This window comes from Cinclus cinclus, chromosome Z, assembly GCF_963662255.1.
Source record: "Cinclus cinclus chromosome Z, bCinCin1.1, whole genome shotgun sequence".
Taxonomy (NCBI): Eukaryota; Metazoa; Chordata; class Aves; order Passeriformes; family Cinclidae; genus Cinclus; species Cinclus cinclus.
The window spans coordinates 82,944,444-82,971,488 of record NC_085084.1 but is presented as its reverse complement, the minus strand read 5'-3'; the positions used below and the strand labels follow the sequence as shown (position 1 = coordinate 82,971,488).

Sequence of the window (27,045 nt, the reverse complement as noted above, 5' to 3'; positions counted from 1 at the left end):
CCAGGGCCTGCCCACCCTCCCAGCCAGCAATTCCCAATTCCCAATATCCCATCCATCCCTGCCCTCTGCCAGTGGAAGCCATTGCCCGTGTCCTGTCCCTGCATGCCTTGTCCCCAGTCCCTGTCCAGCTCTCCTGGAGCCCCTTCAGGCCCTGCCAGGGGCTCTGAGCTCTCCCTGGAGCCTTCTCTTGTGCAGCTGAGCACCCCCAGCTCTGCCAGGCTGGCTCCAGAGCAGAGGGGCTCCAGCCCTGGAGCATCTCCGTGCCCTCCTCTGGACTGGCTCCAGCAGCTCCACATCCTTGTGGTGTTGGAGCCCAGGGCTGGAGGCAGCTCTGCAGGTGGGGTCTCACCTGAGCACAGGGGCAGAGGGGCAGAATCCCCCCTGCCCTGCTGCCCACCTGGGGCATCAGCCCAGGGCAGGGGGGTTCAGGCTGGGGCAGGTCCAGATCTCACCCACAGCATCCCCAGCTCCTTCTCCCAGGGCTGCTCCCCTGCTCATCCCCAGCCTGGATTGATCCCAGGGGCTGCTCCAGCACCTGACCTTGTTAAACCTCATGAGTTTCCCCTGGGCATATTTTAACACCCCATTTTGTTCCTTCTTAATTCCCTGTGCTAATAACTGCTGCCAGTTAGAATAGAGGAGGGATGTGTCCAAAGAAATTCACCAGCCCTTGTCATAAGCCTGGTGACCAGCAAAACTATCGGGGTCCTGGATGTCCTTTCTTTTGGACAAAGTGTGCTGGCAGATTGCTTCCTGGCTGTCCCCACACAGCCCAACTGGGAAGTTAACTTTCATTATTGGCAGCACCAAATGTTCACAACTCAGCTTGCCAGGCTTCTGAAATAATGAAATTGGGCTAAAAAAGAAGAAGATTGAAAATAACAATCTGCAAGATCCCTTTTTGCTGGCTTCTGAGATAACGGAAGGATTTTGACTTGTGTTGTGAAATATTTTCCCAGCATTTTAAAATTTCTACACTGCTAATGGTGTAGTTTCCAGAATACTGCCTGTATCATGGAGTTTGGAACAAATCTGTGAAAGTTTGGAAAACAGGGACCTGTGATGATTGCGTTTATGCATTGACTTAAAAAATTGCCATCTTTCCAAACAGGCAAAAGAACCACAATATTATGACTCCAGAGATGTCATCAAATGACACATCCTTTGTTAGCAGAGCCAACAAATTGGAGGAAGGACCCAATGTCCACCACATTTAGCATCTACTGTAGATGTAAAACTGAAGTTTGGAGCTTTTACTTCTTTGGCTCAGTGGTTTCCCCTGCCTGCAGCTTTTTGCCCTTGTATTTTGGAGAATGAAATTCCTGCCTCCTCATACATGTGTGTTGTTTATAAGCACAGATAATTATTGGCCTTCAAATTTGTATGGGGATCCTGCTATTGTTGTCATCTAAGGACTTGCAGAGTCTATGGGAAGTAAAAATTAATTGTTTACCTTAGTAAGGTGATATCTTGTTGTTCTCGGTATCTTTTAATTGTTTTTGATGAATGTGTTATAGTCACATTTGTTTGTTAAGAAATAGGACATGAGAACTCGTGCTGATAGTCTTAACCTAATGAATGATATCAAATATCAATTGCCTCATTTTCTTGCTAGAGGGCTGCAGTTTAGCTGGCAGAATGGAGAGGAATTGGCAAATTGGACCGGCACCTTTAATTTCACGGATGACGCAGCAGTGAAGAGTGGCAGTGACACAGGCTCCAGGTACCAACACCCGAGGGAATGACTATAGAGATTTCTCTCTCCTTGTGTGAACCACAAATGTGAGCACAGGCTGTACAAAAAAATGAGATTTGCAGTGTGCTTTGGCTGCTTGGCACTGCTCGCCACAGTACAGGAGGTGTCAGGGATGCCCAAGCACCCTGCTGCTTTCCCCCTTGCAAGCCAAAGGGATATTTTGGAATATGCCATAAGCATCCATGAAGTCTGCAGGAGGGTGACTTCTATGTCGTGGCCTCTGTTCTTTCCCTACCAATGCTAAGTATCAAGGTGTGGCAGTATGGGAAAACTGGACTTCAACAGAGAATGTCCCAATAGCATTAGTGTACACAGAGCACACTGGGGAATGTGGTCTTTAGAATAAAACATGTATTCTGTGAAAACATAGTTTAACTTGAATTCTTCTCAGGGCCTAGCAGGGGAAAAGTGTTCTGTTGAGATAAGACTGGAATATTTCCTTTATTTACATTATTTGGCAACATGAGAAGTACTGATGTGCTGCTGCACTCTTTGTACTTCCTAGTTTGACATGGGCTCAGGTGTCTGCAGGACCATGTGCAGACTCAGAAAACTGGCAGCAGCTGTGCCTAAGGAGCTCCACAGCTATCCCTGGCCATCTGCACAAATCCAGGCACGGGCATAGGGTGTATATTTGGTCTCTCTTCCTGGAACACCAGTTACAGGGGTTAAAAATCCTGAGCCATGTGCAACATCAAGTTCTATAAGCAGCAGGGAAATCTTAGAAAGAACTGTAAAATAAAGAAAAAGCTAAAAACAATTAAAAGAACCTTACACTTAATACTTGTATATAAACAAGACTCTGGGTAAATTCCTCATTTTATTGTAAATATCATCATTTTGTAACCGTACACTGCTACTGCTTTGGAGCTGATAGCACTTCAAAGGCAAGCAGAAGTTGCAGAGTCTAACCTGCCAGAAATCATCCTGTCATTGAACCACAGCAATGCTGCTGTTCCTGTTCAAGCTCTTGCTGTAATGTGATCCTGTACAAGTGCTGCCCCCTGCTCTGCTGGCTGGTCTTGTAAAGGTTCTTTATAAGAGCAACCAACCTCCCCTGCAGTTTTTCACTTAGAGCAGGGGAAAAAAAGATTCATGTGTATATGTGTGTCTGTCTGTCTGTCTATCTATCTATCTATCTATCTGCTGCTCTTGCTGCCTTTTCAGTGTCTATAGTCAGCATATATAGTCTGTATTTACAAAATCTTGGCATGTGAAAGACCTCAATGTGACACAAAGACACACATCATCTTGAAGGCATGAGAAAACAAACAAATATAGATTTCTTCCTCTAGACACCTTTGACAGAGACAATTGAAACATCATTGATTGCCTGACTGGAACCAAAACCCTTGAATACAAAAGACACAGTTGTGAGGGGCTGAACCACAGTGCTGCTCTCAGTCTCTTCAGCCTCTTCAAAAACAAAGAGGTTCAAGGTGCAAGTGGTTTTTACACAAAAAAAAAACTTCACAAGCTAGATATAAACTGGAAAAATATATAGTATCAATTAAAAAAATAAAAAAGAAGTGTGTTTCAAAGCCTGTGTTGTGTAGAATGTCAGTGACTGTGTCTCCACTGCCCAGGCTCCCCAGGGAATGGGCACAGAGCTCCAAGAGAGTTGGACACTGCTCTCAGGGATGCACAGGGTGGGATTGTTGTCTGTGCAGGGCCAAGAGCTGGACTGGATGATCCTTGTGGATCTCTTCCATCTCAGGACATTCTATGATTCTGTGTTACTGACAATGGAGCTGAAAGCTTTTCCGTCAGGGATAAGTCTACCCACAACATATTTCACAACTAAGTGTGTTAGAGATATTATTTATCTTTTTTGTCTCCTGTATGAAACCTGGGAATATAGGAAAATAAAAAGTACTGTGTAAGGGTGGAGATGAGACTGTGTGGTGACTACTGCAGAGCTGTGTCAAAATTGTTTACTATTTACTTTTGATCAACTTTCTGACTTTGTTGTCACCAGACATCTCCTGAGAGTCTTAATCTGACACTCAACTTTAGGCTGTTGATATAAAATGAAAACAAGCCTTCCTCTAATGAATAATTCTTTCCACTGAATGGAAAACTTGCAAACTACATTTCGCCAAACTGATTTTATTTGTATATATTTACAGGACTCCAGAGAGATGTTTGAGATGCACAAAACTAATTGCATGTCAGCATAAGCACAGAGAATACCTTTCACTGCATAGCTCTGCAGTTTGCTGTCCCATCACCTTCTTGTAAAAGGTTTGGTGTTAAGACATATTAATTGAAATGGTATGAATATAATTTCCATTAACCCGTACCATTTATATATATAGAGACACATGCTTATTCATGCATATGTGGTATCAATTTGAACATATTCTAGAACTACTCTATCTTTTAATTACATAACTTAATACAGGGTGTAGAGATGCTGACAACTCATCATGTAGGAGTGAAGTTTTAGATGAAAACGAAGGACTTACAAAGCAAAAGCATGCTGAAAGAACGAGTGCACTGGAATTGTGAGTCAGCCAGACTTCATGAGAATAGTGGCCTTAGGGAAACCAGTGAACAGTGAAGATTAAACACTGCATAAAAATGATTAAGTAGGAAAGAGATGAAGATTATGGTGTTGTGTGATTTCCGTAAACACTGAGTCACTCCTTAAACAGAATCACACAATGGTTTGGGTTGGAAGGGACCTCAAAACTCATCCAGTGCCAACCTTTGCCATGGGCAGGGACACCTTCCACTATCCCAGGTTGCTCCATGGCCCATCCAACCTGTCCTTGGACAGTCCCAGTGATCCAGGGACAGCCACAGCTACTCTGGGCACCCTGTGCCAGGGCCTGCCCACCCTCCCAGCCAGCAATTCCCAATTCCCAATATCCCATATATCCCTGCCCTCTGCCAGTGGAAGCCATTGCCCGTGTCCTGTCCCTGCATGCCTTGTCCCCAGTCCCTGTCCAGCTCTCCTGGAGCCCCTTCAGGCCCTGCCAGGGGCTCTGAGCTCTCCCTGGAGCCTTCTCTTGTGCAGCTGAGCACCCCCAGCTCTGCCAGGCTGGCTCCAGAGCAGAGGGGCTCCAGCCCTCTGATGGCTGAGGTCTGAAATCAAACACACTCCTCTCACGGAGCCCTTCTCTGACAGCTCTACTGGGCTGGGGTTATTCAGCTAACCCAGCTTTTCATTACAGTGCTTCAGACAGTTCTTCAGACCCTGTAGGAGCAGTCCATGGAAATAAAACTAATACCATGTGTGTGATGCAAACCAAGAGTGTGGGTCCCATTTGTGTCACCTAATACTGCTCTGGGCAGACACTTGACAGACCCCAATTTGCTTTTTGGGCACCAGAGCCTTCATTTTGATTCCTATTTCTTTGTTGAAGGCCTTCTAGGTAGCAAGGAAATTGTGAATACTTACAAGAAGTAAAAGTGAAGCGCAGGAGCACCCCAAAACCATAGGGATTTCAACCAAAGGAGGACTATCCACACAGATGCAATAGCTACCAGTTGTTGAACACTGGCTTATTTTTGATTCTTGTGCATCACCCATTAGCCCTAATTCTATCTTTTGCATTTTACTTCATGCTAAGCATAATTAAACCTTCCAACATCCTTGTGGAGAAGGGTGAAGGGTTTTATCTAATGCTGTTTATGAGAAGTGATATGTACAGCCCCTCCCCAAAACCCTGATTCTTCTGCTTTCCTTTTAATATGTTTTGCAACTTACTGGGATTGTGAGTCATCATGCTTAAAATTTTTTTACTGGCAAGAACCTGCCTTAATGACGGGATGACCTATCTGCCATATTAGTTGGTTTATGATGTTCTCTTCAGTCTACTGGAGCTGAAGATAATATTCAATGTAGAGTTTTTGTGGTGAGACCACAGAAGCCTTTGATGGGTGATAGGGGATTATACTTTTTGGCCTGTCAATTTGTACACTGAATTCTCTAGTATGACAATTACGAAGCTCTGTCCACACTGGCTACAAAATAAAAAGTAGAATCAATTTGATTTATCAAATACATGTTGTACAAGAGTGAATGTAAGGGCTTAGGATTTTCCTTAAGTCACGTTGCTGAGTTCCTCATACAAGGATCCAAAAACCTAAAAACCACACGGAAGAAAAAAAAAAAAAGAAGTAGTTGCTTGCAACAAGCTAAAATGTGGGGTTTGAGATGTCATTGATGTAGAAGGGCTGTCATGAGTTCTGATATGCCTTCTAGGTGGGTGGTCATACGGATATCAACATCAGCAGATAATTTCACTCAGTGAATGGGAAAGGGCTTGATTAAAACGCCCAAGCAGCAGTTTATTAAAAATTTGAGGGTTTTGAAATGAAATTGGGAAAATAGGGCTTCCTGCAGCATATTCCACTGCTGCTTGTCAGGAGACAGCATTGGTTTGATACAGAGAAAGACAAGAAGAACCAATGTGTCCCTAAAACTCGAATTCAATGTAATCTCCAGTAAATCATTCACACACTGCACAGTGGGAGAACCTCTAGATGAAGATGGGAGTCAGTCTATATCAGAGAGGACCTGGGAAGTACAGGGAATGGTGGGGTTGATGGACTGCAAGGTGGGCTTATCTCCAGGGAGAAGAAGGAGGCAGCCTGGACTTTGCTGCGCCATTTAGGGCTTTTTCTGCTGGAGCTCCTGCTGCTACACCTACGACTGCTGCAGTGGAGCTGTGTTTTGCAACTTACTGTGGTGCTGTGACAGGCTGAAACTATGGAGAGGCTCGTGTCCCAAATCAGTGGACAGATTGGAAGGGAACAACGTACCACTGGCAGGAGTGGATGTTTGGCAAATTCACATTGCTAATGAGATAATGAGCAGCAGAGCCAAACAGTGCCAAGTGATCTGTGTGTGGAGATTTGGAGATGGGAGATCATAATCAGAATGGAAGTGAGCAGTCAGTGCCAGTTTGCCAGGAGCTTCTGTAGCTGTGATGAAAAACATATCCTCAGGACATCACAGCCATCATCTCGACTGCACAGATACCTGTGGAGTCATGGGACCAGGTCAAGAAAAGAATATAGAAAAGGAGCACCTCAGAGGGAAAAAAAATTGCGTGTTTTCCGCTTTTCTGGGGATGTTCGGTTATCCATGAGCAGCCTTTAAAAGACAGAAATACAAAAGCCACTCATCCTCTGTGGAAGATCAAACTTAGGAATTTAGGGCTGATCCATGGAAGCACCTTCGGTTTCTTGGAAGCAAAACTTTTAACTTGGAAGGCAATATCTTGGTAAACTGTCCTTGTCTTGATGGATGGACCTATCTAACACCATCTATTATCAAACCCCAGAAAAACTCACGACTCTCTAAGACTAAACATATCAAAATATCCTAAGTGAATGATCAGTGGATTCATGAATCAATAGGTTTTAACCTCACCTACAAGAATCTCATGGAAAACTTGAGTTCCTGTACAAGAATTCCAGATCCTGAATTTTAGTCACTCTGGTTCTTCTAGAAAGAAAGCCAGTCTTGAACTAAAGATGCCATATCTATCTTTAGCTTCCAGGCATTGAATACTGTTTTTCCTTGCTATACTGTATTGAAAACCTTCCTGCCACTGGTAATTGCTTCCTGGTGCAGTATCTCCTTACTCAGTCACCATATGTTTAGATTAAGCTTCACACGCCTCTCATAATTTTTTAGAATCCAGATAATTTCTGCAGGTCCTTTAGTAACTCTCACCAGTGTCTCAAACCCTCAAAGACTAAATGTCAGAACTAGATGCAGTAATTCAGAAGAGATATTACTGTACAATGTGTTCAGAGATATATGACCATTTTCTCTTGCTTACATTTTATTTTTTTATATGACACAGTTTATGGTGGCATAATTTTCTCCCACCTACAGAGCAAACTAGAAGTACATGATCAGTTAGACATCTAAGGCACCCACTAGCATTAGAGCTGAAGATGGTACAGGATTTAAACTAGTTATTGCCAGTGACATTGTCATCAGCACATGGTAGACAGGAGGAATGCAAACTGTCTTTTGTAATATTTTTTGTCCCCAAGGATGAGACAATCAACTAGTTTCACCAATCTGTGTAAAAGAAGACTGCTACTTCTCCAGTCTCCTCTGTTGAGCCCACAGCTCTTCCTGTCTCTCAGTTCAGCCTTTCAAGCACCGTCCTGTAGAGGACAAATCAATTCAGGCTCTCAAATAGCAAAAACAGCACAAGCAGCAATGTGATTTTTTTGTGTGTGACACAGACCTGGTGAAGTATAAATTAATCTAAGAGCATCAAACATTCCTGCTTCCCTTGCCACATCTACATCAGCTTCTTTACCTGCTGAGCAGGGATCATCCCTTCTGAATGGGACAAAATAAACTTGGAAGAACAGGCCATGCAAAGTGGTAGGATGATTTTATTAAGGGAGAAAACCCCCTGAATTTATGTAAAGCCCTTAAAACTTCATGTTGTCACATAGAAGCATTAAGAGAAGCAACGGCCAGAGGGATTTGATCTCTCACAGTGGGCTCTGATGAAGTCAACCCCTCCTGTGTTCTACTCTGGGTTAATTTTCCAGGGCCTCTACAGCTGTGATAGGCTCCACTCCAGCAGTATTTTTGCTCCAGGGACCTGAAGATTCCATGCAGGCCTTGCCAGACGATGTGAGTCCCTGTGCTTTGGGGAATGTGCTCTGGCACACTTGGAATGTTCCTGACTAAGGAAGGTGAATCTTGACCCAAGGTTGGATCTGTCCATACCGATGAGTGCAAGCACAGCTAATGGGACAGCACTTTTAGTAGGCATTTAGTAGAAGCCTGCAGGGCTTGGTTCATTTATTCTTATTTTCTTAGTCACTGGATAATGTATATTTCTGGAAAGATCTTTGTTTTTCCTGCAGGATAGGTGGAATCCTTCCTGCCATGCTCTGCAGTCTTGCTGCGCAAGTGCTGCAGCCTCGCTGCAAACAGTGTCGAGAGCTGGCACTGCAGGAAGGAGCAGAATGAATGAGAAGGCAGCTTGACAAAATAAATGGTCCTGCTTAAAAGATGCCTGACCATTGCACTAAATCATACTTTAAAACCTTTGCTCAGTACATCAGACAAATCAGTGTCTCAACCCAGGAGTCGCTTGAAGGCAGGATTGAAGTCTCAGGCTTTTTAATTCATGTAGTGTGATCAAGAAAAGCTTACTTCTGATCAAAGCAGGAGCAGCCCAACTGCAGATGATCAAAGACCTAAGTGTTAGCTGATGCACTGAGAAACCAAATGTGTCTCTCACTAGCGAGCTCAGTAGGCAGCTCAGCTGGAGGTGAGGTTGTAAAGGGGGACATGAAGGTTAGAAAAGAAGAAAGTTTCAGCCAGTCAAAAATAGAAAATTACAGACTGAATAGCATCTAATTTCTGGGCACTCAGTTCAGTGGGCTGTAAAAAAACCAGTCCCCTCCGAGCACTTGCAGCTTGTGTGGTGCTCAGGCACAGTATTTGATCCTGGAAAAGCGTTGTAGGTTTGAAAGTTACAATTGACGTGAGCAGACACAGAGCAGTGAGTGGTGTTTAGTGCCCAGTGACCTGGGAAAGCACAATCCTACGTGCAACTGAGTTGTTCATTGTAATTTATTTGCAGTTGTGTTCTTCAGGTAAAGAATAATGAATTCTTGTATTGGTTTTCCTGTAGACTTGTGACCTTTAAAGGGATTAAAGTTATTTATGTTTCATCAGGGGAAGTGGAAAAATGCAGGGAGAGGACTTTATGGCAGTGACAGATCAACTCTGTTTTATGGATAATAAAACCTGACTGTCATTCTTGTAAAACCAAAACAGAGACCTTTTCTGTAGCAAAAGGAGTAAGTAGTACAGTCAGGTTTGCAACTTGTCACTAATCAAGAACTTAAATCAAAATAAACTGAACTACACCCTTGTTTCTTAACTGGAGATCAGACTGAGGAGGATGATGGGGAGGACAGTTTCCATTTGTGCTAATTAAGCTTTCTGACAGGCAAATGTATCTTCGTTCACAGGGAACTACATGTTTTAGAGTGGGAGTTAATAGGCAGAAAGAACTCTCAGAGACCAGTGAGTGGGTGAGACTGATGCTTCCTCTGGGAAAGTGTGGGGGCCTCATCTCCAAACAATCTCTGCAGGACCAGACCCTTGCAAGATGAGGACGTGGGCTTAAAGGACATCTCTGGAGGTTGAGGGATCCTTAACCTTGTGCTAGGGCCTGGTGGTGTGCAAAAGATGCATTCTAGGAAAGCAGAGTGTGAAGCACTTCTGTGGGAAGAAGTTGTCCTGTGCTCAAGGGAATGGACTCTGCTAATACCCCACCATGTCTGCAGCAGGAGGAATCTCTGTGAAGTAAATAAATAGCATGAACACCCCTGGGAGAAAGACATGAACCCTTTTCTCCTGAGTCTATTGACCAGCCACTCCTTGAAAAACCCTTAATGCTGTTGCAGCACCACTACTACTTGCAGCCTACGTGCAGCAGCATCTGTAGCAGTATGACTGAGGAGGGTTTAGTGGCTGGCTGTCTGCCCCAGTGAGGCTCAGGGCTGCTGAAGGACAGCACAAAGGATGTTTATTCAATAGCTTGGGATCACTGAGCTCTGCTCAGTCAAACTGACCCCGTGGCCAGCAGCATCTTCTCCCCTCTCTGTGCAGAATGACACTGCCATTGGTGACCCAGCCTGTCCCATGGACCCTCCCTCTCCATTCCCACGAGGTAACAAACGATGAATTCAGTGCTCCCAGTGGCTCTGCTGGAAAACCTGAAGCTGTTGTGAGAGTTAGAGGCTTGCAGGACAGTCCTTTGCTTTCTCAATCTGTAGGCTCATGGAATAGCTCTCCTAGAAACACAGTGTTGCCTCATGGATTGATTTCCTTTCACATACAGAAGCGATTTATTTTTGACCCAATCCTTTCCTCCTTAACCTTCTGCTGCTTAGGTAACACATCCTTTTTCATTTCTATTTTTGGTTTGTGGATTGAGTAAACAGGCAATGATCAAAGGGGATGGCTGGAACACAGGAAATTTCATCTCCATTTCATAAAATGACATCTTTGACTCCAATGCCACAGGCTGAAGGCAGCTTTCCCATGACAGCATGCGCTGTTTGACATCTGAGCTGTCTCTCTCTAACTTAGCAGCACAGCCAGAAGTGCACAGGAAAGATAAAAATAATGTTAATCTAGATTTTTGCTCAGCTTATCTATCCTGAGTCACACTCAAGGAACTGAAATGAAGTGTTAGGTGACATGTGAGGATGAGGCTGATAGGCATTGCTCATTCCTGCACACCCAAAGAAGCAGGAGGGGTGTGTAAGGTGCTGAATGTTGTGTGGGGGTGTGTACCTGCCCCTAGTTACCGTGTAGAACATGCACATCCAGCAGGGTGCCAGCACTGTCTGACTCAAAGAACCAAAGGAAAGGATTGATACCAGAAAAGACAGAAAAAAACATTATTTCAGAGGATTAGAACATTGTACTGTTAGCCAGAGGGGACTGCTTCAGCCCTGGAAAATTTTGTGAGCATTAAGCAATTCTATGGTGCTGTCTAAAGAGAGATTTTTGGTTTGGTTTGGGAAATTACCTGGAGTACATCCACACAGGGCTTTGGCCTGGTGCAAGCAGGTGGGCTCTTCATCCAAACCCAGTTGAAACCTCTTTCACAAGTAGCTCAGCTCCAGCTCAACAAAACAAGCACATGGGAGAAGTGCCAGGGCAGTGGATTTCAGATGCTCCCTAGTAGAACACTGAATAATTCAGTCCAGTGAATAATTCAGCTGGAAGGAGAGTGCAAACCTTTTGGTGAAAGCCCAGATGAAGATTCATGTTAGGTCTCCCTTCAGCAGGCTGAGGAAGTAGCCTTTTCATAGAGTTCTCACTGATTTTGGAACACTTTAACTACATAATTTCCTCTACAAAGCTTATAATTTTTTTTTTTTTGTTGCCTTGAAGGCTAGATAAACACATTTACAAATAGTTGTGTTTTTAAAAGATGGGATATTGGGTTTTTCTGGCTTCTTTATTTTGAATTTTTTTGCTCTCCTCCTGCCACCTTTTAAGTATGGGCTTCCTCCTTTCAGTCTCAAGGTTTGTGCCTTTCACAGGGGTTTGAAAAAGCTGAGGTAGTGAAGACCTCAGGGAGAGGTGAAGCAGCACTTGACAGGACAGAAAAGTAGCACTTGACAGGACAGAAACATTCCCAGTTGAATGCAAATTGCTTTGGGAGGCTCTTGGACTTTTTCCACTCACACATGCGTCAAACAGGAATTTTGATATTATTTTGCAATGACACAAACCTCAAATATTACATTTCAAGTGATGGCTTAAAGGAAGCTTTTCCACAAATCTTATCTTTATATTTCCAATTGAAGATTCAAAAATTGAGTTCTTGGCGTTACAACATTATGAATTCCAGGACTTTGAAAGATCCATCAAAAGAGTCTCCTCTAGTCTTGTTCATAATACTTATTCCTCCAGGTCATCTTCTCTTAGTTTTTCATTGTCCTCTCAAGTGCTTCATGAGTATGTGCAGGTCTCAGGAATCAGGTTTCAATACAGACTTCTAATGGTTAGGAGTGAAACTGATGCAGAGCTTGGTTGAAGCCATAAATCTTGTTTGCAATTTCAATGCAGACTCACTGATTTGACAGACTGGGCTTTTTCTTACCCCTAAGCCTGAGTAGCTACCATTGTGTGTTTCTTCCCCTTCAGTCCAGTGACTAAAGTAAAGAAATTAGCCAATAAAGTAAATATTTGTGTCTATATTTTAATCAAGATTACTACTGTTATTTGTGCTGTGTCTGAGCATTTCAAATTATTTTTGTTCTCAAATTGTCTTTCCAGAATATAATCCCTGTTTCCATTCCCTTTCAAGCTGAGCAAAAGGGTAAATCCCAGTGAAAAGCTCAGTTGCTTAGGAGCTATGGAATAGTGTCCACAGGCAGAATACAACCTCTAGTAGTTTTATGGTACTGTTTTTTCCAACCCAGAACAGTCAGGCACCCAAAAGATGGGAACAATATGCCTTAAATGATCAGTGCTTTTGCCCTGACTTTCAGTTCCAGCTGCCAAATGCTGACTGCTGGAAAAGGTAGCTGGTCCTTGTCATTGCTTCAAGACAGATGAACTCCTGTAGGAAAGAAAAAACTGGGCATGGGAGACTGTTCTAGGACCAGCAGGGACATCTGTGCTTTCCTGTGAAGGAACAAACTGGCACTGCAGCCTCAAGTCAGGCAAAAATCATAAATGACAACTTTCAGCTGAATTCTCTTGATGTGCAAAACAATTATTCTAGCCTAAACCTTATTTACGATATTTTTTCTTGTCCTTCCTCAGGTATTTTGAGTTTTATGAAGGGCCTTTGGAATACAACTCTACAAAATGCCTGGAATTAAGGCAGGACATCATTGAGGTGAAAGTCTTGTCTATGTAAGTATGAGCTAAACATAAAAAGTAGAAAAATTTAGCAATAAAAGCATTGCTAAAAATGTTACTTCTGAAGCAGGATGGAACGGAATCTTACAATGACACTGAAAAAAGGTGCAAGGCTCAAGAGATTACATCAGCAGGGATCTCAGAAGGGATCCCAAACCTTTCACCTGTGAAAGTGTTTGAATTTGATCTGAGGTCCATTTACAAAACATGGCAGCTTTTCTGATACACTGAGGCATTCTGTTCAGGCCCAGAATTATTGCTGGGAATTAAATACAGTGTTTGTAATACCATATTTCCAGTAATTAAAGAGTCAGACTGACTCATGCAAGTGTCCATCCATCTTAAGGTTCTTTCATTGACACTGGTCAGTAGTGAAGGCTAAGAAAGGAAGAAAATGCTCAGCCCTTCCTGATAATAAACACTGGCAGGAGGACTTGTGGACTGGTAGAAGGAGTCCAGACTGGAGTAATCAGAGTAAACAATAGCCCTTTCTATTAATTTGTTTAGGTATTTTCTGAGCCCATTTGTATTTTTGACCTCTTCGAACAACAGAGATTTTCACAACTCAAAACCACTCAGTGCAAACATAAGAAAGTGTGATTTTTGGGAAACAATAAAATATCTCTAAATTGTGTTCTGTGGTCCAACAAATAAGTCAGGAAACCAATGAGTTGAATGAGATGCATATATTAAACCACAGCAAAGGAACTGGGTGAAAAAAGTGAATTTGTCAGTGTGACAGTGCACAGCTGGGTAATTTTAGTGTTGCCCTTTTGCATTTTCAGCATTTCCCTGTCTTTAGGTGTTTAGATTATGCATAATCCCTCACCACTTCTAAAACCAGTGGTTTAGTAATGTTACAGGCAATGCACAAGGTCTGCAAAGTGCACTGGGAATTTCCCAGTTCAAAGTCCAGCTCCACAGGTGCATAACATTTGGCAGCCAGGGCTACAGAAAATCCAGTCTGTTGCTCCAGGTCTGCATGAATCTGAGCATGTCTCCCTCACTGACTTTGTGCACAGCAATATGTAGGTTATGTCCTTGCCTTCTGTGCTGGGTGAAGGATGCACGAGTAACACATTTTGAACTGCTTGCTGATTTGCAGTGCTTAAAAATAAACAGGATGGGTGAGAATGCCACACTTCTGCCAATGTTCTGCTGAAGATGGGGAGTTCTGAATTGCTTTTTTTTTTTTTTTTTTGCATACTGATCAGAGGACACAGAGGATTCCTCATTTTTCTTCATCTTACCCAGTGGCCCCAGGAAGGTAGTGGAGTCCTGCTCAGCTAGATATGAGTTACCCTTAATTCTCCAGTAGATGCCATTTGACATTAAGGTCTTTTTCCTCTGCTGGTCTCTTCTGATGTTCTTGATTCAAGTATGCTGTGTTTCCCAAGTCAGCCCTTATGGTAATGGAAGATTTCCAAGTTAATGTGCTCTGGTGGGCTACAGAAAGTACAATATGACCTAATTCCTTCCTGTAACTTCCTCAGCCTGGGAAATGCTAGGTTCTACTCACATTAAATATAGAATTATCTTAAAAGTCTTTGCTTTATTCAAACACTAAAAGCCCTCAAGCCTGAAGAGAACACATTCAGACCTATCAGTCTAGCAGAAATCACAGACTTCCAAATTCCTTAGCTAGATTATGCAGTTGCTTCCTACCTCTAGATATTTGCAAAGCCTTCATTATCTCTGTTGTCCAAAGGAACAGGAATATGTGCGAACTTCAGTGAGGAAGTTCTTGGAATTGGTGATATCATCAAAAATGAGTCATCCTATATCAGTCTAGTTGAAATAGGAGTGTTTTGTTGGTTTTGTTTTCCTTGGTATTTTTTTGTTTTGTTTTCGTTTTTTGTTTTGTTTTGTTTCTGTGTTTTGGGTTTTTTTTTTGTTTTGGATTTTTGTTGTGTTTTTTTGTTTGTTTTGTTTTGGCTTTTTTTGTTGTTTGGTTTTGTTTTTTTTTGTTTGGATTTTTTTTTTAATGTGACTACAGGTATATTGATTAGCAGAGGAGGAGGTAGAGATCCTTGTATAAAGAGCTTTTCATTTCCTCTTACCTTCACAGACTCTTGTCCGTGAGCTTGTAAATTGTTCATAAAATAAATTTACCTACAGTGTTTTGCTGTAGGATCTCACAAATTAAGTTAAACTCACCAAAGTACAGCCTTAGTTGGCCAAATTAATCCCCTTTTCCAATCCCCCCCTCCTGGGCTCTTCTGCTGGGTGCATCTTTTCCCCCAAACACAGCTGGTAGAGACCCATTTGTTTCTCAGCAGATTTTGATAAAGTAGATTCTTCTTGCTCAATATTGCATTTTTTATCCTGAAAAAAGTGGAGAAAGCCTATCAGGGAGAAGAAATCAGTCCCAAACATCAATTCTTGCATACACACGGCTTAAAGTGGCTATGTCTGAACAGAAAAAGGAAGAAAAATTATAAATTTTGTACTGTCTAGACTGATTTGCCCCATCAATTTGCATGGTACTCTATCTGCAGCTGTTCCAGGAAATTAAGCCCTTATAATAAACTTAATTTTTATTTTTTTCTTTCTTTTTTTTATATTTCAGGGTGAAACAAACTGAATTATTTGACAGATGGAAGAGCCTACAGATGTGCAAATGGGAGATGAATGTCACAGAAGCCAATTTATTCAAGTAAGAATGGCTCACATTAACGAAACTGAGTAAAATTTTCTTTAGTTTGAGTTTAGCTTCCTGCAGAGAGATCAAAATTTCATATTAATAACAAGAGCAAGCATGATAACATTTGGAGGACCATCCTTTTGAATAAATGTGGATTTTAACCCATACTTTGAAAAAACAACAACTCAGCAGCAAGAGTGAAAGAATGCTTTTCTGACATGTGGAACAGTCTCCCAGGAAAGGCAAGGAATTTGGTACAGGAAGGACTTCCAGGTGTTATTTGGACAGCAGTGAGGATGGAGATGAGATTTAGTGGCTGCCCCTAACACGTAAGCCTAACTCTCTGGATTGGAATGGTAATATCACTGGTGATACAGCAAATCTGGCCTACAAAATACTCAAGCTGGATTTCTTCTGGGTGTTTTAGGTACTGTCAGACCTTGGTTATGACTTTCTCTGGTTGTTATTTTTTTTCTTTTTAATGGCTTCTCAGCGTTTACAGATTTTCTACATGTTTTTTCTGGTCTTCAGAGACCTCTCAGTTTGTTTCTGTAGTGCTCTGTCTTTCAAGTAACTTCTCTGGTGAAGTCCTCCATGATCCTCTCAAGACACAACCTTTGAAACTGTGAAGGCAACAGTAGATTAGGTGAAAATAATTTTTGAATGTGACATATTGATAGATTCCAGTGCCATATTTGAGTAGGTTTTGAGAAAACAGACTATTTCAGGGTAAGTGCTGTAGACTGAAGTCTGCAAGTCACTGGTACAATTCAGAGCTGTTGTTTATAATAAGGCCCCCAGCTTTATCCCAAATTCTCTTGCATGATTCCAGGAAATAGCTGTCAGGAGTTAATGAATGTGAGAATCCATGTGCTGAGTTAGTCATTGACATCTTTAAAAATAACATTGTTAGTCTCAGGCGCATAACAATTTCAACAACGTGATCTTCACTCTTTTTTTGTTTTGTTTTGTTTTAATTTTTTTGTTGGTTTTTGGTGATGGTGGTGGCTTTTTTGTGTGTGTTTATTTTGTTGTTGTTTTTGCTTTTTATTTTGTTTGTTTGCTTTTGGTTTGGTTTTTTATTTTGTGTGTGTTTTCTTTTTGTTGTTGTTTTTTCCCCTGTATTTTTCCTGGAAATTACTCTATAGGTAATTATTGGGGCCCATTTTGAAGAGAGGAGTCATTCAGTATTACAGCTCATTATTTGAATAATAGCTGGAATGAGAGGAGTAGTGATTATGCCCAGTGAGCAAGCAGAACTCTGAGGTATGGAAAGGAACCCTTTGAGGTTTGGAGGCCAGAGCAGAGGTGGGAGCAATGAGAAAGGACTATCCAAAGACCACCAGGAGGACCTTCAATATATCTCAGGCCCCCAGAAACCAGAACATTAAACAAAGAACCCCTCTCCACCCTGTGCACTGAGAGAAAAAAAGAGAGGAAAGATTTCTGTCACTGCCTGTACCTGCCTGACTGATATATCACTGCTCCAGCAACCCTCACTGGCACCCAGATGTAACATGATCTTTGTCAGCTGGTTTCAGGAACAACAGTAGAGCTTGTAATTAAAAAATGTCTAAAGTCTATTTCATCTGTGTTTCATGGGGCAGAGTCATCAGTGTGTGAATGTGTGGGGAAGCTGCTGTCCCTCAAAAGCAAACCAGGGTCTCCGAGTTTGGAGGTTGTTTAGGAGAAGGCTGAAATGTGTAACCCTCCGAGCTGTGGGATTTTGAGCTTTGCCAGTTCTAGACCATCATGTGAGGTGGGAGGAATCCAGCAGATTTTAAATGGCAGCTACTTAAGGAGCAGAGAGGGAGGAAGGGAAAAACTCACACCGAGAGTTTGTATCTGGAGACTAAGGGAAGCAGTTTCCTTGTGAGTCTTCTTCCATCAGATATTTGGCATTCACATAAAGGACTGTGCCTCTGGAAAACCAGCTGGACATCAAGGAAAAACATCTCTTTCAATTCCTTAAGGAGCAGCCAATGATGAGGTTTTTCTCACATCCCAACTATAGCGATTCAATTCCACTATCTGCTTGCAATTATTTTTGCTGTTAGACATTATTCTTGACTTTTTCAGTCTCATTTGCTGCTGTGATCTGATGGTCATTTTGTGCCATCCTGCATGAGTCAAGTATATGAGAGTAATTGGGCATCACTGAAATGTTTGCATAATTCTCTATTTGCTTTCTGGTGCTTGTAATAAACCCCATAAAGAAGACTGCCTTATTCTTCCAACTTAGAATATGAGACCACACACCCCAGAGGCAAGGCATTTAATCTGGGTTATTTGGGAGCCATTTGGCTTTGTCTTCATGCTTGTACATTCACTGTGACACTTATTTTTCATTAAAGGTATCAAATGCATTTACTGAGAAATAAACCGTCTCTGGAATAAGAATGAGCAGAAGTCAGGGCTTTCAGTGCCACCAGTAAAAGGAGAAAAGTATTCAGGAAAGGATGGGAGCTGGGAAATGGAATTTATTTGCAAAGCAACTTTTCCCATTTACATTTCATATGCAACATGGCAAAAGGATCTGAATATTTTTTTTCCCTTTTACTCCGAACCCCATATTTGGAATTTAATGCAGTTCTTGTTTGCACTGGAATTTCTTCCATTTTGTCCCAGGGACAAAAAAAATTTTGGTCATTTGTCTGAGATTTTGGAGTTTTAGGCATGACCAGTTTGCCTGGCACCCATCTGTCAGGGCCACATCACCTTCCTGACATATAGACATGCAAGGCCAAGGTCAAAACTAAGATCATTGAAAGTTTTTTTGTTGTAATCAAAGTGTGCTGGTCTCCACAGCAGTCTTGTAGGTGGGTCAGTGTCTTTGGGTATTGCTGTGTTTAAATACTGCCCTGCCATATTTCCAAATCCCCAGAGGGACACTTTAACCCCTACATTTCCTGCCCAGTGATGAGTATATAATTTATAAAATGTTGAAGACCTCTAAGGTAGAGTGGGATTAATTCATGAAGGTGGTTTTGCCAGGATATTGGAGGCAGAAATCTATCTTTGGGAACTAGAGCAGGGCAGAATTTGCACATGTATTTTCCACAGCCTAGAAGAGACAAGAGACAAGTACAGGTGGTTTTGCTGTAGTTGTTGGGTTTTTTTGATGGTTTTATTTGTTTGTTTTTGTTTGTTTTTTTCTTTTTTTAGCTTTCTCAATCAAAGAAAATTTCACCAAATTTGAAGTTTTCTGACTGAAAATCCAGCAAACTTCAGTTTCACCCATCCTAGAGATAAAATATTTCTTTTTAGTGAAAAATAACTTGTTAGGAGTAACAACAATTGCAAATCCTCTATCATGTCATCAGCACCTTGATCTTTCTTCTTTTTCATTTCACAGGTCTACTCTGTCAAGGTGTTGCAACGCCCCATCTTTTCTGTTCACCACCCAGAAAAATACTCCCTTGGGAACTAAACTGAAATATGAAGTGGACACGAGTGGAATCTTTCATATCAACCAAGAAATCTTCAAAATGTTTCCAAAGGTGCCTCTGCCTGTTTGCAGGATCAGCTTCAGTGTACTTGCTGCATTAGGCACTGTCCTATAGCCAAGAAATTAGCACTTGTTTGACATTTCTACAGAATTCACTGCTTATATCTTGAAAATGTTTATCTTTGATACAATATTTTAGATGGTTATCTAAATCTAGATATGATTTCTGGCGGTCATCTGCAAAATATGTACATACACATGCATATATACACATACATTTTCTATATATATGTATGTATATAAATATATATATATGTGTGTGTAATTTCCTGCAGAATATTACTGACTTAGGAGCAAAGTGTATAGTGAAGTAACAAAGTTAAATAAAAGGGACACTTATTGATCAGAACTCTTTTAAAGTATAATATTCACATACAATAAATCCAACATTTGGGAGTAGGTCTGCTTCTGTTTTGGCATGATTATTTTATAATTTATATTAACAATTACTATTTTTATGCTTATTTCCGCTTACAGATAATCTGTGAACGTGTTTTGTAATTTTTAAATGTACTCAACATAATGATTATTCAAAACCTTTCCAGCAAATGATGCTTGACCTTCAGGGATAGTCAAGGTTATAATCAGTATATAATCTGCTCTGCACATAGGGACTGATGTGCAGGAATGGGTTGATGTGGCTGCAGATTTATCACGAGGCACACCCCTTCACTTTACAACAGCATAGTTGGAGGGGGGGGGGTAGATGAAATTTATCCCTTTTGAAAAGTCAGATGGATATTCAGGTTAAGTACTTAGATTAGTGCCACTGAACCTGTCCTTCAGGGTCCAGCCACTTCTAATCCTTTGGCTTTCTGAGCATTGCTGAGAGGCAGGGGAGTGCTGTTATCTGAAGGTGCACGTGGGGAGCTGGGCAGGAGCAGGGGAAAGGCTCAGATCCAGGAAAGCACTTTGGCATCTGGAGACATGCAAAGAATGGGTAGATCTAAGTCCAGGGGTATTATCCTCAAAACCCTGTCTGATTAGGCAGATGAGTGCATGAAAGTCTGAACACCTGAGACCTGCTAGGTGTGCTAGAGCTGCTGTGGTGTTTGTCCAGGTATGATCAGGATGCTGTGAAGGCATGCCAAAATGCCTTTGGGAGTCACTGGGCAGTGACCAAAGACACCCTCTGCATAGGAGCAGGGCTGCAGCCTGGCACATGCAGGAAATAAAGGGCTGAAAACACAGCAGCAATGTTGTAGGGGCAAGAGCCTTGTGCCAAGCATGGGCACCTGGCTTCTGATTTCCCTTCCAGGGCTGCCAAGGCACTGTGTGTTCAGAAATCACTGCATAAAGCACAGACAGCTCCATATTTCCTCTCTGTCAGACAGCTGCTGCTTTTCTCAGACAGGTGTAATTGCATGCCCTTTTTACCTCATGGCTTATGGATGCCATGGAAAGATCCTGGGAATAATCACCCAGAAATGTCAGGCCACTCTTGCATCCCTCTGTAGTTTGCAGCATGAGATTATTGATAAAATATGTATGTACCAAAAACGAGCACTCTCATGCTTATATAAGCACTTCCCTACATATTCATAAGGTGTAGCATGGCTCAGTTCTGCGTCACAGCCCTCTCACCCTAACAGCCCAGTTTGTTCTCAAGATGTGATTTTCACTCTCTCTGGCTACAGCAGCAGCTGCATCTCTGTGTGTGAATTCTGCCCAAAGATTACAGGAAGATGCATCCTCCACAAGTCCAAAAAGGTGCCTGACCAAAGGCAGTGCTGGTAGTGCAAATGCTAATTAATAATCATTAATACTATCAGTACAATTAGAGTTGGTAAGCACTAAAGTTTGGGCTGCTTTCTGTGACGTGATGCCTGACAGACTTCTTGGGCTTTACTGGCTGCCCCAAAGCTCTGTGTGCAGACTTCCCAAAAGCAGGACACCAGAGCCTGAGGAGCCAGCAGTTTGCAGGCAGTTCAGAAAACTGCCCGAGCTACACTAATTTATGCTTTGTGCCCTCACGTAGAAATCGAAGGGTAAAGCAAATGTCTAAAATTACTCCTTATGTTATTGAACCTGCGGAAAAAGAACAGGTTATTGGGGTTTTTTCCCACTTGGGTTTGTTGCCTGTGCAATCTCTAATTGCACAGCAAAATATCCCACCACTTTGTGTACAGGGAATATTGCACCCCAGATCCAGTGTCAGCATCCTGTGGTTAATGCATCGAGGTGCAGCTGCAGAGGGGGAAAAAAAAGGGAAAAAGTGAAAAAGAGACTTGTTGGCTCCATGTTTTGGGGTCTTTAATTGTTTCCTTGCCGTGCTGTTGCAGGACATGCCGTACCACCGCTCCCAGTTTAAGAGATGTGCAGTGGTTGGGAATGGTGGAATTCTGAAGAACAGCAGATGTGGCCGGGAGATTGACAGCGCAGACTTCGTGTTTCGGTAACCACCACAGCTCCATTTTTCTCTTTTTTTTTTTTTTTTGCCTCTTGTAATAACAAATAGAACACTTAAAAGCTATTCTCTCTCACATGGAAACATGACATTTCCTAAATTGGCTGTGTCCAGCCTGATTCTTGCACAAAAAGCTGTGTTTAAAAAAAAAAACAAACAACCCCCCCCAACAACAACAACAAACAAAAAACCAACCAAACAAAAAAACAAAAACAAAAACAACACACAACAACAACAACAACAACAAAACAACAAAAAAACCCACCCAAAACATCTTACTTGATAATATTTTTTGAAAATTAAGCTTTGAGGAATTATTTCTCCCTAACTTCATGGAGTTAGTCACTGATTTATTGGCAAAGTCTGATGCTCTCTTCCAGGATGTCCCCTGCCACTGAGGTTGTAGATTTATCCTTCTATGGACATTGGCCTATAAGCAGTGTCCTGTGGACCTGGCCATAATTTTCTGGGGCAGATCTGAGCCAGAGGTACAACTTCCATGGAGTGACAAGCAGCTTGGGCAGATGTTAATAGCTCACAGCTGATGTGCCTCAGAGGTGTGTTTCTGGACTGGTGGAAAGCTCAGGTGCTCAGTAACAGGATTTAGTGTAATCAATAATCAATCCAGGCCCTCCAGAGTCACCACAATAACTTTAAAGGCTAAGTGTCTTCATTGCTCCTCACTATATGTGGAATTATCCAGGTTTAGCATTAACTGGGATGTCCCAAGATGAATGTCCCTGGATAGGAGAGTCTAGCAGCAGTTTTATAATACTTAATATATATTAGAAAGATTATTTTTTTGTTATTCATATGCATGACTAATCCCTCTCTAAATCCTGTTAAGCTCTTTGCCTGGGTCATGGCACACGACCTCTAGCTCACAGATTCATTACTTGCTCTCTAGAAAAGAAAAATCTCTTTAATTCAGTTGGCCTATTTTCTGATCTTGGGTCTGTTGTTGTCAGTTTACAATAATTATGCTTAAAACAATTAATTTCTCTGACTTCACACCAGCAACCATTAGATCAGATTTTGGTTGAGCACAGTCTTAATTTCATTTGACATCATATGAGAAAATTTTACAGGTCCTATATTCAGTATTATTTTCAGACCCTTTTGTCCGCCTCTTGTTCCTCTTGTTCACCTCTTTACTTTACAGAAAACTATTTGCTTAGTTTTCAATTAAAAAAATGTCTGTGAGAAAGTCCAGGCTTCACATAATTTTTTTTCTTAAAAGCCTAGTGTACTCCATATGCATTTCATACTTACTGTAAATTCCCTGCTTTTGTGTTGGATCACAACCACGAGTATGGATGAGAGGAGCAGCCCATGTAACACATAGAGGTGGCAGGTTTTTATGCAGAAGCTAAAATATGTCTGGCAAATCTCATTTATGTTCAAGGACTTTTAGAAGAGGTCCTGTTTTACCACTGCTACTCTTCCTTGAACTGTATCAAACTGGTAAATAAAAAAGAGGTTATTATTAAAGAACTTATAAATTGGGTTGTGTTTGGTAATAGTAACAAATAGAGGTTTAGTCAGGATTGGAATATGAATAAATATGTCAGTACCAAAGAAATCCCTGGTTCGCCATCTCCAAAATGCAGATTTTGCACAATGATGCGCCAGTGTTTTGAAACTCATGGTCTGCAGACATCAGTTTTAAAGTAAAGCTTGTGTTCAAGGTCAGGTCTGAACACATCTGCTTCCCAGTCAGCACTCCACCAAACTGTCAGGAATCATCATCTTGGTCACCAGTGAAATAATTTAAAACATTTCACAAGCTTCTTATGGAGCCCTGATTACATTCAGCTATACCTTCAGGGCACTTGGGGAATATCTTTTCTTGTGGTCAGCAGCATGCATCCAAGACTGTTCTGTGAAGTAAGTTCTGAAAACAATTAGTCGTACTACAGCAGAATATATAAAATACACACCAGAATTGAATTTACTAGTAGTTATTGTCTGTCTCCATCTACTGGCCAGAGCAGAGCTCTGTGGTGAAACACTAAATCAATTGAGAGATGGAGCTGCTCTCTTGGTGGGGATGAATTTTTGGAGTCATATGACAAAAGTACAGTTTGTGCAGATGGGACCATTTTTATAAGGCTTTATCACCTTCAACACATTCACTCACTCTTAATCTCGGTATGAATTTCCTGTCCAGAAATATTGAAGCTGATTATTTGAAAACCTTCCTCAAATCTAATCTGATAAGCACAGTGCCCAGTGATAGGTGGTACTAGGGGTGCCCAAGGACTTGAGTTGCATTATCCAGCAGAAGAAAGTGCTGGAAATGGCATTGTCTATGAAAAGGAGAGCCAAAAATTATTCTCTGACCTGTAAAGACAGACTGTCTGTAAGGTGGATGTGAACCTTTCAAGTGTGAGAAGGACTTTGAAGGAATTTTGTGCATTCTTCTGCTCTCCAAACTGCCCTCTCTCTTTGAGAAATTATCCTGACAGCTGAATTGTGGTATAGTGAAAACAATGAGCATCTCTTACCCTAAATACCATCAGTTTTGTCTGTTTTGCTCAGTTGTTTTGTTGTTTTGGCTGTTTTTGCTCAGCCCTGTTCTTCAGAAATATGGACAACTTTGAGAATTAGGCACAGCAGTATTCTTGAGATGTGGGGGATCTTAACAGTTTTTGATGGTTTTACTTGAGGCTTGAAAAACACTTCAAAAAAACTTTCAAAGTGTCACTCAGTGCCTAACTCTAGCTTAAACTGAGTGTAAAACCAGTTGCCAGGCCATGCTTTACCCCTGAAAACACATGCTTAAATTCTTTTTTTTCAGCTGGATTTCCTTTGGAAGCAAAGACAGTGTGGCATCTTGTGAGTGTGTGTTTCAGTAACTTAGGGATGCTCTAAATTTTGTGACACGATTTATCTAGGACAAAGCCAAGGTGAATGGAGGTTGGGCAAAGTCAAGGCTTGCAAATCTCACAAGTTTGCTTACAATAACTTTGATGTCCTGTGATGAAATTGTGGAGTCAGAATTGCTGGAATTACACTGTGTTGGGAGATGTTTATAAATGGAAAAGGAAGTGAAGCAGATAGTTTGGGGTTAATTAGGTCTGGATTGATCTGTCTCTTGTGGAACATTCCCCCTAAATTCTCCTGTGTACAAACCAAGGCATCTTAAAGGCAGTGTTTTAGATATAGTTTATTAATTATTGAGCACATCTCAGCTACTGCTCAGCAAGCCTTTGATTTATAGGCTGATTGGCCTTGAAGCTTCTATCAATTTTGCATCCTAAACTACCAGAGTAAATAGGTGAATTGCTATTAAGGAGGCAAAATGAACTTTGGCTACATCCACAAAGAAGGGTCATCTCTTACAGGTGAGGAAACAAGAGAGGTCTTCAAACCACCCTCAAGAACTTGTTAGATTATTGCATAGTTTGGGCATCACCATATTTTGATACAATTTTAAATTCTCACTCTGTTTCTAGGTTTGTTGTTTGGCAGAAATGCTTAAATAAATTCTATTTTCTAGTCCTGAAATGGTGAAAGAAATTTTTTCACTTTCTTACTAATTTCTCTCTTTTATAGATGCAATTTGCCTCCTATATCTGACAAATACTTCATGGATGTTGGGGTGAAGACAGATGTCGTGACTGTCAATCCCAGTATAATCACTGAGAGGTTATTTCTGTTTTCTTTTCTATTTTCATACCACTCTTGATTTCGTGAATCTACCTTAAACTTGAGTCTGTTATACAGAAGTTTTTCCCAAATCCTACTTAATACCATCACTATGAATCATAAATTTCATTCTGAATTGAATAAGTAACAAGTTTGTAGAAATGTGTTGAACACTTAAACCTGCACTTTGATAATAGAAAATGGAAAGGCAGTGAGCTAAAATTAAAATAATGGAGCCATCCTTCTCCTGCTCTGCTTGCAAGTCCCAGTCAAACGTCTTAGAAACATTCAAGGTGAAAGAAACTGGATCCCACCTGTTATGCTGAAATTGTAGAAACAAAGTCATTGATGTTGGAGAATTAAGATCATCAAGTAAATAAAGTAACACACATTGTCACATGTTTTAAAGAAATGTCAGTGAAACTTTACTGTAGACAGGATTGACTAGGTGATTTTAATTTTGAATTTGTTAATGCCCTAATGCTACCTTGTGACATATTTGGGACCATGAGGCTCATTGCTGCTTTCCTTTCTTGATGGGGGAATGTGTTTCTTCCCTCAAGCGATATAAAATAATTTGTTTGATTTTGGATTTCTTTTAAAAATGTTACAGTTAGACATTTTAGACACTTGCTAGCTTTGGCGCTAGCCAGTTTTTTATATATCTCTGCACTGCATGGTGCACTACATAGCTTGGAAAAATTACATACTTCTAATAATACCATGAGAAGCAAGACATGATCAGAAGTGTCCACAAGGTTATTACAAATTTTTTTATGCTCTGAATTTTTTACCCTACATTTCATGCTGATGCTGTAGCTACAAACCTAAGTACATTCCTGTCGCTAACTCAAGCATCATCTCAATTATCCCTGTGCCAGAAATATTTCTAAATATAGAAAAAATAAACATAGTAAATGCAGTAAAATCCCATTGGGGGTTTGTTGCTGGGAACGGGCTGAGCACCACTGACACCCTCTCCCCTTCAGATTCCACAAGCTGGAGAAGTGGAGGAAGCCCTTCTACGACGTGCTCCAGGTGTACGAGAACGCGTCCGTGCTGCTGCCAGCCTTCTACAACACGCGCAACACGGACGTGTCCATCCGGGTCAAATACGTCCTGGATGACTTCGAGTCCCAGCAGGCTGTTTATTATTTCCACCCCCAGTATCTCATCAATGTCTCTCGCTACTGGCTCGGCCAGGGCGTGCGGGCCAAGCGGGTCAGCACCGGGCTGATCCTGGTGACTGCAGCCCTGGAGCTCTGCGAGGAGGTGAACCTCTTTGGCTTCTGGGCCTTCCCCATGAACCCCTCAGGGATTTTTATAACTCACCACTACTACGACAACGTGAAGCCTCGCCCCGGGTTCCACGCGATGCCCTCGGAAATATTCAATTTCCTACACATGCACAGCAAGGGGATCCTGCGGGTCCACACGGGGACCTGCAGCTGACAGGTGTGGCAGGAGCTGGGTGGCCCGTGTAAGGTGTAGGAGGTTTTGTTACACCCCGAGATTATGCAATAATTGTTTGATATAAATGTCCTCAAGGCATTGCATCCCATAAGATCTAGGATACCAGCATCTTTCTTGCTAGCAGAGTTGGGTCCATAACAGCATAGGAGAAAGAAAACTTCTGTGCCCCAGGGTACATGCTGTCCTGGAAAGCAAGTCAGATAAGAAG

At 41.7% G+C, this 27,045-nt stretch overlaps 1 protein-coding gene across 1 annotated transcript in view; it reads left to right on the top strand.

Annotated features, from left to right (window-relative positions):
* Window positions 1–26,816, top strand: part of ST8SIA5 (ST8 alpha-N-acetyl-neuraminide alpha-2,8-sialyltransferase 5) — a 40,704-nt gene extending 13,888 nt beyond the window's left edge. The window contains exons 2-8 of the mRNA XM_062513278.1: window positions 1,616–1,723; window positions 13,056–13,148; window positions 15,724–15,810; window positions 19,154–19,298; window positions 21,589–21,701; window positions 25,272–25,364; window positions 26,354–26,816. Of these exons, the coding sequence (XP_062369262.1) occupies window positions 1,616–1,723; window positions 13,056–13,148; window positions 15,724–15,810; window positions 19,154–19,298; window positions 21,589–21,701; window positions 25,272–25,364; window positions 26,354–26,816 (1,102 nt within the window). The remainder of the gene's footprint in view (window positions 1–1,615; window positions 1,724–13,055; window positions 13,149–15,723; window positions 15,811–19,153; window positions 19,299–21,588; window positions 21,702–25,271; window positions 25,365–26,353) is intronic.
* The last annotated feature ends 229 nt before the right edge of the window (window positions 26,817–27,045 follow it).